The sequence below is a fragment of the Catharus ustulatus genome, chromosome W (assembly GCF_009819885.2).
Source record: "Catharus ustulatus isolate bCatUst1 chromosome W, bCatUst1.pri.v2, whole genome shotgun sequence".
Taxonomy (NCBI): domain Eukaryota; kingdom Metazoa; phylum Chordata; class Aves; order Passeriformes; family Turdidae; genus Catharus; species Catharus ustulatus.
This window is the reverse complement of record NC_046261.2, coordinates 8,550,813-8,567,585: the sequence shown is the minus strand read 5'-3', so window position 1 is coordinate 8,567,585 and position 16,773 is coordinate 8,550,813. Positions and strand designations below refer to the sequence as shown.

General features: G+C 44.8%; 1 protein-coding gene across 1 annotated transcript in view; it reads right to left on the bottom strand.

Moving 5' to 3' along the window:
• Positions 1–16,773, bottom strand: part of LOC117005100 (transcription factor RFX3-like) — a 272,818-nt gene that overhangs the window by 40,048 nt on the left and 215,997 nt on the right. The window contains exons 12-13 of the mRNA XM_033076381.1: positions 6,757–6,854; positions 6,295–6,444 (exon numbers count right to left, since the gene is read on the bottom strand). Of these exons, the coding sequence (XP_032932272.1) occupies positions 6,295–6,444; positions 6,757–6,854 (248 nt within the window). The remainder of the gene's footprint in view (positions 1–6,294; positions 6,445–6,756; positions 6,855–16,773) is intronic.

Here is a 16,773-nt window from a genome sequence, read left to right as displayed (position 1 = left end):
ATTGCAATGATTAATGCTGATGAACACCGAGAAACAGTAAGCTCTGTCGCTAACAAGCTTAGGGATTTTCACAGTATGATGAATGGCGCAATGCAGGCCCACGTTTCTGCCTTGGTCAAGGATTGCATACAGGTGGGGGTAAGGGAGGAGATGAAAGAGATGAGAGGGATGAGAGGTGAGATAAATAAGATAAGAGAAGAGGTGAGGAAGATCAATGCATCACTGGTGCGAGCCCCATACCCGAAGGTTACAGCCCAACGCCTCCCAACTAGTGAAAGAGGGTACACCCCCCGAGTTGACCTATGGTTTTTTCTGCGTGACCATGGGAAAGACATGGGAAAATGGGATGGGAAACTCACTTCTGTCCTGGCAGCACGGGTGCGTCAACTCAGGGACGGAAATGCTAACCGAGGGAGTTACACTAAAGTGAAGGTAACCTCAACCTCCCATAATCAAGGTGCAGGGTATTACAGAAGGGAGGATAATCTGTCAGACCCACTTGAAGGAACCTCCACTATGTATGTTCAGGAAAGGAATAATAGCCAGGGCTAGAGGGGCCCTGCCTCTAGCCAGGGAGAGGCATGGGATAACAGGGTCTATTGGACGGTGTAGATCCGATGGCCTGGCACATCAGAGCCACAAAAATAAAGGGCGTTAGTTGATACTGGTTCACAATGCACTCTAATACCATCAGAACATGTGGGGGAAGAGCGTGTTTCCATTTCTCGGGTGATGGGGAGATCACAAGAATTGATTTTGCTGGAAGATGAAGTGAGCCTGACTGGGAAGGAGTGGCAAAAACATCCAATTGTAACTGGTCCAGAGGCACCAAGCATTCTACGCACAGACTTTCTCAGGAGTGGCTATTATAAAGACACAAAGGGATTCAGGTGGGCTTTTGGAATAGCTACTGTAGCGGTAGAGGGCATTAAGCAATTGAACACCTTGCCTGGACTGTCAGAAAACCCATCTGTAGTGGGACTCCTGAAAGTGGAAGAGCGACGAGTGCCAATTGCCACCTCAACAGTTCACCGCCGGCAGTACCGGATGAATCGAAATGCCGTGATCCCCATCCACAAGATGATCCGTGATCTGGAGAGCCAAGGGGTGGTCAGCAAAACCCACTCACCCTTCAACAGTCCCATATGACCTATGCACAAGTCTGATGGAGAATGGAGACTGACTGTGGACTATTGTGCACTGAATGAAGTGACTCCATCACGGAGTGCTGCCATGCCGGACATACTGGAACTCCAGTAGGAGTTGGAGTCCAAAGCAGTAAGGTGGTATGCCACCACTGACATTGCCAACGCATTTTTCTCCATTCCTCTAGCAGCAGAGTGCAGGTCTCAGTTTGCTTTCACCTGGAGGGGCATGCAGTACACCTGGAATCGTCTGCCCCAGGGGTGGAAACACAGCCCCACCATCTGTCATGGATTGATCCAGGCTGCTCTGGAAAAGGGTGAAGCCCCAGGACACCTTCAATACATCAATGACATCATTGTGTGGGGGAACATGGCAGTGGAGGTATTTGAAAAAGAAGAAAAGATCATCCAGATTCTGCTGAGAGCCGGCTTTGCCATTAAAAAGAGCAAAGTCAAAGGACCTGCCCGAGAGATCCAGTTCCTGGGAGTAAAGTGGCAAGATGGACGGCGCCAGATCCCCACTGAGGTCATCAATAAGATCTCTACCAACCAACAAGAAGGAAACACAAGCTTTCCTAGGTGCCATAGGCTTTTGGAGAATGCACATTCCTGAGTACAACCAGATTGTGAGCCCTCTCTACCTGGTCACCTGTAAGAAGAACGATTTCCACTGGGATGCGGAGCAACAGCAAGCCTTTGCCCAGATCAAGCAGGAGATCGCTCATGTGGTAGCCCTTGGCCCAGTCAGGACGGAACCAGATGTGGAGAATGTTCTTTATTCTGCAGCCAGAAACCAAGGCTTGTCCTGGAGCCTTTGGCAGAAGGTGCCTTGGGAGACTCGAGGCTGACCTCTGGGATTCTGGAGCCGAAGCTACAGAGGGTCTGAAGCCAATTACACTCCCACAGAGAAGGAGATCTTGGCTGCCTATGAGGGAGTCCAAGCTGCCTCAGAAGTGATCGGCACGGAAGCACAACTCCTCCTGGCACCCTGACTACCAGTGCTAGGGTGGATGTTCAAAGGAAAGGTTCCCTCTACCCACCATGCCACCGACGTCACATGGAGCAAGTGGATTGCCCTCATCACACAACGTGCCCGTATTGGAAACCCACATTGCCCTGGGATTTTGGGGATAATTACGAACTGACCAGAAGGTGAAAATTTTGGTCCTGTCGATGACGAGGAGCAAGAACAAGTGAGCCAGGCTGAGGAAGCCCCACTGTATAAGCAACTGTCAGCCAATGAAACATGCTACGCTCTTTTCACCAATGGTTCCTGCCGCATCGTAGGGATGAACCGGAAGTGGAAAGCAGCCCTTTGGAGGCCCCACACGACAGGTTGCACAAGCTACCGAAGGAGAAGGTGGATCAAATCAACTTGCTGAACTCAAAGCTGTTCAGCTGGCCTTGGACATTGCTGAGAGAGAGAAGTAGCCAAAGTTCTACCTTTACACTGACTCATGGATGGTAGTCAATGCTCTGTGGGGTTGACTGGAAAGGTGGAAAAAGGTAAACTGGCAACATAGGGGAAAACCAATCTGGGTTGCTGATGAGTGGTAAGACATTACCACCTGGGTAGAGAAGCTTCCTGTGAAAGTTTGTCATGTCGATGCCCATGTCCCCAAGAGTCAGGCTAATGAGGAACACCGACACAACGAGCAGGTAGATCAGGCCTCAAAGACAGAGGTGTCAAAGATAGACTTAGATTGGTAACATAAGGGAGAATTGTTTCTGGCTCGATGGGCCCATGATACCTCAGGTCATCAGGGCAGAGATGCCACGTATAAGTGGGCACGTGACCGAGGGGTAGATCTAACCATGGACAGTATTTCTCAGGTTATCCATGACTATGATACATGTGCTGCCATCAAGCAAACCAAGCAGGTGAAGCCCCTCTGGTATGGCGGGCTTTGGTCCAAATATAAGTACGGGGAGGCCTGGCAAATTGACTGCATCACACTGCCTCAAACCCGCCAAGGCAAGCGCTACGTGCTGACCATGATGGAAGCCACCACCGGATGGTTGGAGACCTACCCTGTGCCTCACGCCACTGCTCGGAACACCATCCTGGGCCTTGAAAAGCCGATCCTTTGGAGGCATGGTACCCCTGAGAGAATTGAGTCAGACAACAGGACTCATTTCAAGAACAGCCTCATAAACAGCTGGGCTCGGGAATACGGCATTGAGTGAGTGTACCATATCCCCTACCATGCACCGGCAACTGGGAAAGTTGAACGGTGCAATGACCTGCTTAAAACCACCTTGAATGCACTTGGTAGAGGGACTTTCAAGAACTGAGAGAGTAATCTACCAAAGGTCACATGGTTAGTGAATATTCGAGGCTCCACTAACTGAGCAGGTCCTGCCCAATCTGAGCTCTTGGGAACACCAGATGGAGATAAGGTTCCAGTGGTACACATAAGAGGTATGCTAGGGAAAACTGTTTGGGTGAACTCTGCCTCCCACAAAGACAATCCTGTCCGTGGGGTGGTTTTTGCTCAAGGACCGGGTTGCACCTTGTGGGTGATGCAAAAGGATGGGGAGACCCGATGCATACCCCAAGGAAACCTTGTTCTAGGGTAAACTATCTATAATACTGTGTCTGTAACTGCATGTATGTATATAATTTAAAGGTTACAATTTGATGTAGTATGTTAGCATGCAAAAAATTTGGGGTGGATAATGTGTGGGGTTGGGGGAGTTTTTACTCTTTCCCTCAGTGGAGAAATTTTTCCCATTAGCATGTTAGAGGAACCTGGCCAGGCAACTTCCTGGCTTCTAATTACTCAAGACAAAAGAGACGGGTGGGGATGAATAGCTGTAAGTTGCTTTGTCCTTGCAAAGGGCCACTCGCGTTTGCTGGCCTGAACGCGGAGGAGAGAGGTTCTTTTTCTCCGTGGTGCGACCAGGCCCTGCAGTCCAACACTGCTACAGCTTCCTGCTGCTGAGAACCGGGATGCAAACGGTGAGCAGAGGTTTTTTCTTTCACCCATCTCACACCTGGGACTGCCCTACCATCTCGTCTGCCTGCTCCAGCAGCTGCTGCCATTGAGGCCGCCCCGCTCCACCGGGACCATGAGGAGGAGAAGAGCGTCTGACTGGAAAAAAGACTGAAACTGAGTTTCCTTTTGTTTTGCCACTAATCTTTTCATAGCTGATGTTGTTCTTGTTTGTCTTGTAGATATATCAGTAAAGAACTGTTATTCCTAAACCCATACCTTTTGCCTGAGAACCCCTTAATTTCCAAATTATAATAAACTGGGAGGGAGGAAATTTTTACTCTCCATTTTTCTTTTCTGGCAATACTGTCCCCTAAACCAGAATATCTAGCTATCACATGCCAGGTTAACATCTCAACTTTCATAGACTCTGTATCTTACCACAGAACAATTTTTAATATACCATTTATTTGGTTACATACTAAATCTTAGGTAGTTTACACACTATTGTGCAGTATAACTCTGGGAACAGAACTGACTGGGATAAATTGTGGTTTAGTCTCAATAGTTTATGCAGGAGGTATCAACCTGAGACCATGGGAAGTAGGATACTGAGAGGGAGATATCTGGTCAGGTTATGTTGAGAAGAGAGTTGGTATGTTAATGGTATGTTAACTGAGTTATTCTATAATAGGTCATGTTTCTGGTTCTTGTTCTCCGTTCAATATCCGTCACATATAAAGTCATGTTCCTAGTTTGCGCTTGTGATTGGACCCCTGCCCTCAGAATATCCCTACATATTGTTACATTCACCACACCCCCTCATCTTCGGATCTTGCCCCTCAGATCATGCGGTTTCTACGTTTGTTATTTTATCCATTAAAGTTCTTTATTCTTCAGGCAATTCCATTGTTCCCGTCCCTTTATTTTTGGCATGCTTCCCCCAACTGGACTAGGTTTGGGGTCACAGCAAACTGGACTGCGACCTATAACTATATTGTGTTAAATGTTATTTATTCAAAGATCTTTGCAACAAACAAAAAGAATTCAGCTGTGCTAGTGAACTTCTGAACTTCTTTTAAGTTAAAATGTTTTAAAATGTTTGTTCATGAAAGAAGACAAATGTATGACTACCAGTAATCTGGGTCATATAAGTTAGTTGAGCAACAGGAGAAAAAACCTTTTTTTTTTAAGGAGAAGAAAGAGATAAAAGGGAAACCTTTTTCTAAATGAAATGAAAAATAATAAATCGATGTTTTACAGATAACTGGAAACTAGTTCTAACCATTTACTTAGGAACAGTTGGAAATGCAAACACAAAATTAAAGAAAGTATACTAATGATATAGTATTTTAAATAAAAAATATGAAACAAATAATTAAACCAACTGTGGAAGATACAATTTCTCCAAAGCCATCTTCCTCTGGCCCTTGGAATTTGCTGTAATAGATAAGATATCCTAGATACCAAGGCTGAACCAGATGCCTTAGGAATTTGGTCACTCTCCTAACACTTCGGAAGATAATTGGTTAGAAATTAGGAGGTTCAATTGGTCAGTTTCTGTTCTTTGTATAAACTTCTATTGGTTGTAGTTGGATCCTTCTTGAACCTATAAATATAGGTGTCTACCCTTTGTTCTGAGAGAATCCTGCCTGACCCCCTTTCGCATGAAATAAACTCGTGTGGAAATCGTCAAGCGTGGCCTCCGGTCTTTCTCAGCTGATGAAATATACGGGTTTCTGAGAGATAGCTACATGTTAGCACTCTCCGGTCCCGTTGAAACCCACCAGGGACCGAAAAAGAGAGAAACCCATAACCAACTATATTAGAAATAGTGCTCTATGATCAATATTTTTAAATGAAAGATCAGAAGCTATGCTATCCAAGATTTCATCTTCAGGTACTGTTCATGCTGTTCATTCTAAGAACACATGTAGCCTACACTTTCATCTGCATTAAATAAAAACTGGTAGAATGAATGGTCTGAAGGATAAGAAGCCTTCAGAGAAAATAGAAATAGATTATGTTTCTGAGGTTCTATTTTTCTTATGGCAAAAGCAGAAGCTGGAAAGTTCTGACTGAATTGCTGTATATTTATAGAGCAGAAATATGTTCCCACTTTGCTTTCTTGATAGAATAAGAACTAATAATAAAAAATTTTTAAATGTGTGGAAATAATTTTTTTAAAGTCTGGATTTTAAAGATAAAGGTACCTGTACATTGGCAAAATCCACACGGTTGAGATCACTGAGCATCTGGTTGATCTGAGAAGTGTTCTGAAGCACAGCCCGAGCTGCCTGAGCCAGGTGATTGAGAGATGTGTATCTTCTCAAAGTCTGGGCAAAGGCACTTACAGTGGCAACCTATGAAGAAATCCATTTATCTTAAAACATTGTATTATCAACCAATCTTCTGTTTTGTCTATTTTAATTATAAAATTGCTGTAATAATTTATGAGCCCTCAGATATTACAATTCACATATAATGGAACAAATATAGTTTTTCCTATGATTTTTTTGGCAAAATAGTTTTTTCCAACCCCATGGTTCATGTTTGAAGTTCAACCTAAATATAACATTTAGCATAAAAGTTAAAATGCTGCTATTTTTAGATCTTGAATGACATCTAGTGTGTAATTGGAGAAAGAGAAGAAAACTGCAGTCAACTTTGTTTACCTTGGTTTGTATCATTCTCTGTGGAATATTGTTCATGGCACTGGAAAGCCAACCTTCAAGGCTTTTTGCAAAATTGCGAATGGCTTGAGTCAAGGCACCTAAACATAAAAGAATAAAAATAAAATGAAAAGGATGACAGGATGCCTGTCTTGAGACCTTTTGCATCTTCAGTATTTAAATATTTCACATTGAGAATTACTGCATTTACTGGCTCAGAGATTTATCCAGTTTAGGTTTGGATCCCTATCATTACAAGGATGTTGATAAACTGTAGCAAGTTCAGTAGAGGGCCACTGTCATGGTCAAGGAGTTGAAGCACATACCTTATGAGGAGACACTGAGGGAACTAGGTTTTTCAGCCTGAAAAAGAGAAAGTTTAGGGGGGACGTAATAGAAACCTTTCAATACCTACAAGGTATCAAGAGCAGACTCAACCTCTTCACAATGATGCATGGCAGGAGGGTGATAAACACTGGGCATAAACTGAAAAAAGAAGGATCCTGACTTGATAGGAGAAATTTTCTCACCTTAAGGACAGTTAAACAGTGCCAATTCATGGCCCTTCATTGGACTCTTTCCATGTCACTCATACTGGGGAGACCAGAACTAGATACAGGACTACAGATATACAGCACTCAAATGGTGCTGAGTAAAGGGGAAGGATCACCTACCTGGACCTACTGGCAACACTTTGTCTAATACAACCCAGACTACCATTAGCCCTGTTTGCAGCAAGGGCACTCTGCTGGTTCATCTTCAACTTGGTGTCCACCAGGAACCACTGGTCCTTTTCTACAAAGTTGCTTTTCAGTTGGTTGACCCCCTTGGCATGTACTGGCACATGGGATTGTTCATCCCCAGGGGCAGGACTTCACACTTCTCCTTGTTGAACTGTATGAGGTTCCTGTCAGCCCATTTCTCCATCCTGTCGAGGTCCCTCTGGATAGCAGCACAACCTTGTGATGCATCAATCACTCTTCAGTTTTGTGTCATCAGCAAACTTGCTGAGAGTATGCTCTGCCCCATCATCCAGATCACCAATAAAGACATTGAATAATGTTGGACCCAGAACTGACGTCTGGGGTACACTGCTATTTACTGGCCTCCAACTAGACTTTGTGCAACTATAACTCTGGGATTCTCTGGAGTGCTGCAATGGATAGATACAGAATCTTTAGGGGAAACAAGCCAAGAAGGTGCTCTATATGAATATTATATATGCATAGAGCTTTGCCTAGGGATGAATGATAAGCCAGTTGAGAGCCTAAGGGTCCAGGTTAGATGACATAACAACATGGGTGATGTTGTGGGTATTTGATACAGCCTACCTCATAAAGAAAAAGTAGATGAAGTCTTGTGGTGGCTTGACCTTGACTGACTGTCAGGTGCTCACCAAGCTGCTCTATTACTCTCCCTTTTCAACAGAACAGCAGAGAAAATTATGAAGAAATGCTCATGGATCAAGATAAGGACAGGGAGATAACTCAGTGATTGCCGTCACAGGCAAAACAGACTGAACTTGGGGAAATTAATTGAATTTATTGCCAATCAGAGTTGGAGAGTGAGATAAGAACAAATCTAAAAAAACTTCCTCCAACCCTTACTTCTTTCCAGGAACAACTTGACTCCCAACTCTTCTACCTTCTCCCCCCAAGTGGCCCAGGCCAACAAGAGAGATTGCAGTCAGTTCATAACACTTTGTCTCTGCCTCTCCTTCCTCCTCACGCTCTTCTCCTGCTCCAGTATGGGGTCTCACCCATGGGAGACAGTCCTTCACGACCTTCTTGAACATGGATCCTTCCCATAGGTTGCAGTTCTTCAGAAACTGCTCCAGCATAGGTCTTTTCCATGGGGTGAAGTCCTACAAAAACAGACTGTTCCAGCATTTGTCTCCTCACAAGTCACAGGTTCCAACAGAAAACTGTGGGCAAGCATCAGAGACCTAGGAAAAATTCAGCCAGGATTTTTCCCAGGCTGCTATCAGTTCTGATTCTTTTCCCAGGAGAAAGGTTTCAGATAATTCAATAACATAGATAAACACCCGCTAGAGGACGTGTTGTTTTTCCCAGAGCATGTTTCTAAAGGAGTGTTGCTCCTCTGCCTAATGAATTGCCTCTAATTTGTTTTGTATGATGTATATTATTTAAACCCATGATTTCCTTGAATAAAATTGCTCTTTCCTGCAAGAAAGTTGCTATGTTACTGCCTTTATCACCCTTCCGGAACCACGCACAGTAACAGAAAACCTGCTCTAGCATGGGCTCCTCTCTACAGGACCACTGTTCCTGACAGGACTCTGCTCTAGCATGGACTCTCCATGGGCTGCAGCTTCCTTTGGCGTACATCCACCTGCTCTTGTGTGGGATCTTCCATGGGCTGCAGGGTGACAAAGTCTTCCCCATGGACTTGCAACTGGAGAACATTCTCCCCTCCTTCACTGGCCTTCGTGTCTGCAGAGTTGTTTCTCTCACATATTCTCACTCCTCTCTCCTGGTTGCTGTTGTGAAGCAATTTTTACTCTTTCTAAAAATATGTTACCACAGAGATGCTACTAATGTCTCTGGTTCAGACTTTGGTCAGTGGCATGTCCATCTTGGAACCAGCTGAAAGTGTCCCTTCCTGACATTGGGACAGCTTCTGGTATCTTCTCATAGAAGACAGTTGTGCACCCCTCACCTCTACCAAAAACTTGCCATGTAAAGCCAATACAGGTCTCCTTCAGGTAACTGGAATAAGTTTCATGTTTACAGGCTCCAATTTTTGAGGGACTTGAACAACAGAGCTGTCCCTATCTGCTAGAGGGACAACAAAGTAGAGCAAAAGCAACCCAAGAAGACAGTTGAACAGTGCAACTGGTCACCCAGAGAGCTTTGTCTAGTTTCCATCCTTAGATGTTTTCAAGACCTGACAGGGTAAAGCCCTGAACAAACAAGTCTGAATTCAGCACTGGCCAGGCTTTGAGCAGGAGGTTGGACTAGAGACCTACTGAAGTCCTTTCCAACCTGAATTATTCTTTGATTCTATATTATGTAACAATTATTTAGTTTTTGATTTAACAAACAGAACTGACCAGTTCACCTAAGACCCCTTCAAAAAACTTATGATCAGCAGTGAAAATTCTTTTTGGCATTCCTACAGGTACATCAGAAATTGCAACAACTGTTTCCTATCTCCTGAAAACTTCCATTATGAATTTTCTGCCATCAATTTTTGCCTAAGTGCTTTTGCTTTTAAAGAGCAAAATCCCACAGGAAACAGCAATTATTGCAATACTTCAGTTTCCTCAAGTAACCTTGAAGTACCCTGAACCATTGCAAACATGTTTTTCTTTTAGTTCTGAGGAACAAAATGCAATGTGTAATGTTCAATGACAGTATTGATAAGGAATATATAAGAATGTATGAAATAAACAAGGTAGGATTGCTCATACTGGTGTGAAAATTTGGTGGTAGAGAATGAATGGTGCTACAGTAATAAAGAAGAAAAAAAACAGAAAAGGGAAATATTACTATCTCTAAGTCTTTTTTTTTACTACATCTAAGAAGAAATAATGCAAGTAAACAGTGGATTTTGTTTATGAGGCAAAAGAGCACGTTTGGTAGAGTAAGAATTAATTGCTCATGGAAGTCACCTAATATGAGAAATGCCCTTTTTCAGCTTGAGTAATTGATGAATCCTGTAAATAAGAACTTCTGCTGGCAAAGTTAGCTAATTTGCTTAAAAAGAAAAAATATTTTATATTTCAAAGCATTTTTTTCTTCAAATTTGTAGTGATAACTGGTTTATGTAACTGTCCCCAAATGTAAATGCTCATTTGAAATTTAATTTGGACTTATAAAGCTTCTGAATTAGTTCTATGGAATGGGCTTATTTTTTCTTTCTTGAGGTTTCCAGGCAAAGAACAAACACTTTTTCACTGTCAATCATTTAACCCACATGTTTCTACATGAGCGTTTTTGTATGCGCTTGCTAATTAACAAAGCATTTGTTCATGTCAATTTATTACTGGTAGAATAAAAAAAAAAACCTAAAAAACTCTCATTCAGATAGTTTGCAAACTGTTACTAAACACACATTAAATGATACAGCAAAAAATGTTAAAAGGAAAATATGTATTTTTTGATAAGCCTTCAAAAAGCCTGGGTTTCTCATCTGAAATATTTCTTCTACATAAATAACAAGATTTTCCAGTCTTTCTGGTATTTGTAATTTCTGCAATTGACAGATACAACCTGAAAAAGATCTTGAACATAACTTCTCTGCCTGGAAGAGGAACTCTCAAACATGTTTAGTGCTATCTATCCTGTCACTTGTGAAGAGATAAAAAGGTTACTCTCAGAGGAAAGGATCTATTGCCATTAATACACAGTGGCTCTGGTCATTCACTAGAATCATTAGATAATAAATTTTATTCCTGATTGAAGTATAAAGTGTTTGGTTTATTTTTAAACAAAGAAATTAGGCTTTTTTCCCACACAGTAGTTTTTAATTTACAGTAATTTCACGACTATAAGGCGCACCTTAAAGCCTAAAATTTTGATTGAAACATGGAAGTGCGTCTTATAATCCGGTGCACCTTATATATGTAAAAAGTTTGAGTATTGAAGGGATCTCAAAACTATTTCTGTTTCACATTGCGCAGCAACAAACATGAAGCTCTCAATCAAATGACCGCGAGTAGATGAGAGACGCCAGCAGGAGAGAGCCACGCAAGCCATGCGAGCAGCGATCCGTGCGAGCTGTGAGCAGCCCAGCGCAGGGGGTGGCTGCAGGGTGTGGGAAAACAGAGGCGGGAGTGCCGGGGCCCGCGGCACTGGGAGGGCGCCTGGGGCTGTGTTTAAAGGCTACGCCGATCCGTGAAAAATGTTTGCAAATTGAGCACCTGCCAGTAAACCCCATGATCACGCAATTTCATTAGTAATTCGTTACTTTGTTGTGCACGGATCCTTGTTGCAAAGAAAAAGTGCGTCTAATAATCTGGCGCACCTTATATATGGAAAAAGTTTGGAAATGTGTTGACACCCGGAAGTGCATCTTATAATCCAGTGCGCCTTATAGTCGTGAAATTACTGTATTTTGTGGGCACTGAAATGCTTTCACAAAAATTTCAACTAACCAAATTTTACTTAGAGCTTGCTTTTCAAAAAGATTTCTCCACTATTATTTTCTTTTATAGTAATATTTATTAGGGAGTTATGAGAAGGAGCAGGTTTCCCCAAATACTGAAAATCAGGAAAAGAAAAAAAGTTGAAACTCAAAAATAGAATTATCAGTTTGCATCCTTAAAAAATTAATCATTTTCTATTTGTTTTTGTTTGTTTGCTTTTGGTATCTTTCTGATTATCCAGAAAAAAAAGAAACTTGCCTATGATGGGATATATTTCTACATAGCAGTACTTGCAAATATTAGAAATAACGGGGGAGGGACAAAACGACCCACAGTCAAGTGAAGGAGTACTGGAATGAGTTGGTAAGCAGAGTTTTATGGAAAAGAGAGCTTGTAATTGGCAAAACATGACTGAAAAGGAGACACTGTTAGACCAAATTCTTACAAACAAGGAAACTTATCTTAAAATTCTTACAAACTGTTCGTGATGTGGAACTTGAGGGGAGTCTGAACTGCAGTGACCATGAGATGGTGGAGTTGAGTATACTGAGAGGATGGAAAAAGGAAAATGGCAGGATGACAACTCCAAATTTCAGGAGAGCAGACTTTGGCCTGTGCAGAGATCTGCTTGGGAAAATCCCATGGGAGAGAGTCCTGGAGAGCACTCTGGATCTAGGAGACATGTATGATATTCAAGGTTCACTTCCTCCAAGCTCAAGAATGGTCCATCACAATGAGCAGGAAATCAGGCAATGGTGAAAAGGTCTGCATGGATGAACAAAGAGCTCACGACTAAACTCAAACACAGCACACAGGAGCTTCAAAAAGGGGCAAGTGACGCAGGAGGAATACAGAGGCATTGTCCAAGTGTGCAGAAATGGGGTTTGGAATACCAAAGCCCACCTGGAGGTGAAACTGAAGAGCAACATTAAGGATTTCTACAGGCACATCAGCAGAAAAAATGAAGACCAGAGAAAATCTGGACCTGGTGCTGAATGGGAGCAGGGAACCTAATGACAAAGGTTGAGGTACAGGATGCCTTCCACACTTGAGCGCACACTGTACATGGGTAAGGTCTACCTTCAGGAATCTGAAGCCTCCGAGACCAGAGGAAAAGTCGGCAGCAAGGAAGAATTCTCCTCAATAGAGGACAACGCAGTTAGGGAAACATTTAAAAACTGGAGAGTGTCCTAGTTTGGAGGACAGGTGTCTGCTAAGAAAGGCAGGAGCCTCTCTTTGAAATGGAGAATGTAAAACCCCTCCCTCCAAATTATTATAACTTTGAAATCAAACAGTTCTCAGGCAAAGATATGGGAATTAGGAATAACAGTTCTTTACTAAGGAAATTAAAATAGAAATACAATACTACAAAGAAACAGACCCCAAGCCCTGATAAAGCCAGAGTACAACCTGACACCCCGTCAGGCAGGGTGTTGGTAGTAGTTCGATTAAATGGTGGCTGCAGTCCTTTTGTAGTGACAGATGTGATTCAGTTGAAGCAGTGGTCCTGTAGAAGGTGCAGTTTTCCTTCCAGAGGTCCAGTGATGATGTGGAGAAATCCAGCTTCCCTCTGGAGTCCAGTGGAGAAGGGGGGGCTACCTTGGTGTCCCCCACACCTCTGTTTTATCTTGGTAAGAAATGTTGGGCCCTTCCCCCTGGCTGGAGCAACTTCCAATGGGATGAAGTAATTTTATCAGTCACACAGTGGGGCTCAATGGGCCATTAGCAAAAAATGACTTGCTGGAGGGAGGATGAGTTGTGAAAAGATAAAGAACAATGTCCTGCCTGGTTTCAATGGACGGCCCATTAGGAGAACATCTTCTGTGGAGATAAGGATCACTGCCCCCCACCCTCAACAGATGGTGATAGAATAGATCTTTTATCACACCCTGTATTGTAACCCAAGACACGAGGGAAATTACAGTAATTTCACGAATACAAGCCGCAGCAATTTGATAAAAATTTTGGTGGAAACCCGGAAGTGCGGCCAATATTCCGGGGCGGCTAATACATGAACAATATTCTAAAAGCTGCCAACACGGAAGTGAGAACCCGCGGCAGCCCCAAGCCAAGCTGGAGCCCGGTCAGCCCCGGCAGAGGTGGGAAAGCCTGGCAGAGGCGGGGCCAGCAGTGCGGGGGGCGGGCGGCTGAGCCTGAGCCAGCAGGGCGGGGCAGGGAGGGCGGCAGAGACTGGGCCAGCAGGGAGGGGGAGCCCGGCAGAAGCGGGGCTGGCAGTGCACGGGAGCCAAACTGCATAGGGGAGGATAGCAGAAGCAGGAAGCCCGGCGGTGCGGGGCTGCCCGGTGGCGAGGAAAAGCCCAGCAGAAGCAGGGCTGGCAGTGCACGGGAGCCAAACTGCATAGGAGAGGATAGCAGAAGCAGGAAGCCCGGCGGTGCGGGGCTGCCCGACGGCGAGGAAAAGCCCCGTAGAAGCAGGGCTGGCAGTGCACGGGAGCCAAACTGCATAGGAGAGGATAGCAGAAGCAGGAAGCCCGGCAGTGCGGGGCTGCCCGGCGGCGGGGAAAAGCCCCGTAGAAGCAGGGCTGGCAGTGCACGGGAGCCCAGGAGAACCGGGGCTAGCAGCGTGGGGGAGCCCGGCGGTGCGGCGGCGAGCAGTGCCGGCCAGGGCGAGCCAACATGGCAGCGGCGGTGCAGACGGGAGCGGGGAGCCAGGGAGTCTGGCAGCGGCGGCAGCAGCAGCACCGCCCGCAGGGCAAGCAAACGCAGCAGCGGCAGTGCAGACGGGAGCAGGGAGCCTGGCGGCGGCGGCGGCGGCAGCAACACCGCCCGGCCGGCCCAGCCAAGCCGTAGCGCCGAGCCGGGCCATCCACCCCTGTCGGCAACCATGAGCGGGCCGAGCCTGCCTGGCCCCGCCCCGAGCCAGTAAACCCCGCTATGCCGCGATCCTGTTACTAATTGGCCAATTTGTGAAAGCTGCGCACGGATTCACGCTACGAACGAAAGTGCGGCTAATATTCGGGGTGCGGCTTATCTATTAACAAAGACAGCAACATTGTCGAGGCACCGGAAGTGCGGCTTATACTCCGTGCGGCTTGTATTCGTGAAACTACTGTAAAATAGAAATACAGCACTACAAAGAAACAAACTCCAAACCCTGACAAAATCAGAATACAACCTGACACCCCATCAGCCAGGGTGTTGGTAGCAGTCCCATTAAATGGTGGCTGCAGTCCTCTTGCAGTGACAGATATGGTTCAGTTTAAGCAGTGGTCCTGTAGACGGGTGTAGATTTCCTCCGAAGGTGATTTATGATGTGGAAAACTCTGGTTTTCCTCTGGAGTCCAGTGGAAAAAGGGGTCCCTTGGTGTCCAAAATTTCAGTTTTTATCTTGGTAGGAAAGGCTTGGCTCTTCCCCCTGGCTGGAGTATCTCCCAAGGGGATGAAGTAATTTTATCACTTATACAGTGGGACTCAGTGGGCCATTAGCAAAGGATATCTCTTTGGAGGAAGGATGGGCTGTGAAAAGACAAAGAACACTGCCCCGCCTGGTTTCAATGGATTGCCCATTAGCAAAATATCTCCCATGGAGATAAGGATCACTGCCCCACCTGGTCTCAATAGATGGTGATAGAATAGATACTTTTGGTCATATCCTGAGACAGAGAGGCAGAAGTCCATGGACCTGCTCGGATGCACTCATGAGTACTGAGGGAGCTGGCTGATTTCACAGCAAGGCCACTCTCAATTATCTTTGAATGGTCATGGTGATGAGGGAAAGTTCATGAGGACTAGAAAAAAGCAAATAACCATGTCCCTAACCACCACATCCATGTCTTTTAAATATCTTTTAAAACTGACCAGAACTTGTGGGTCCCTAAGCTCTCAAAGCAGATTTTGAGGGTACTCTCCTACATATTTCCCTTAATAGCTTAGTTTGCTTTCTTAAAGTCCAGTGTAGCAACTCTGCTGAAGTTTTTTTCTCATTACACTGAAAATTTTAAACTCAAACATTCCATGATCATAGAACCATTAAGATCCTTGAGTCCAACTGTTGATCACTGTTGGCAAGACAACCACCAACCATCACATCTCCCAAGAGTCCTTCTCTAGTCATAAACAAGTCTAGGAGGGCATCTTTCCTAGTTGGTTCACAGAGTACTTGTGATGAGAAGTTGCCTCCCACAAACTTCAAGGCTTCCCAAGGCCTGCTCATCACAGCGGGATGATATTCCCAGTTGATGTCTGGGAAGTTGGAATCTCTCATAAGGACGTGGGCTACTGATCCAGAGATTTCTCCTAATTGCTTACAGAATAACTCATCACTGATTACATCCTCGCTGGGCAATCAGTAATAAACACCCACTATAATATCTCCTTTGTTTTCCATCCCCTTAAGCTTCACTCAGAGGCTCTCCACCACATCACTGCCAACTGTAAGGGCTGTACAATCAAACCTCTTCCTTACGAATAGTGCCACATCTCCATCTCACCTGCCCTGCCTATCCCTCCTAAACAGCCTGTAGCCCTCCATCCCAGCACTCCAGTTGTGGGACTCATTCCACCTAGCAAATATAACACTACCTGCTACATCAGTTAGACATATACAAGTCTATGGGACTTGATGGGATCCACCCAAGGTGGAATGCTTTGGAGCAGATCACCCCTAGAAAGAGGGGTCTGGACAGGCTGAATTGATGGACTGAGGTGAACTGTATGACGCTCATGAAGGCCAAGTGCCAGGTCCTGCACCTGGATCACAACAACTCCATGCAATGTTGCAGGCTTGAGGAAGAGTGAATGGAAAGCTGCCTGTCAGAAAAGGACCTGGAGGTGTTGGTCAACTGCCAGCTGAACATGAGCCATCAGTGTGCCTAGACAGTCAAGAAGGCCATGTATCAGGAATAGTGTGGCCAGTAGGATCAGGGAAGTGATTGTCCCTCTCTATTGGG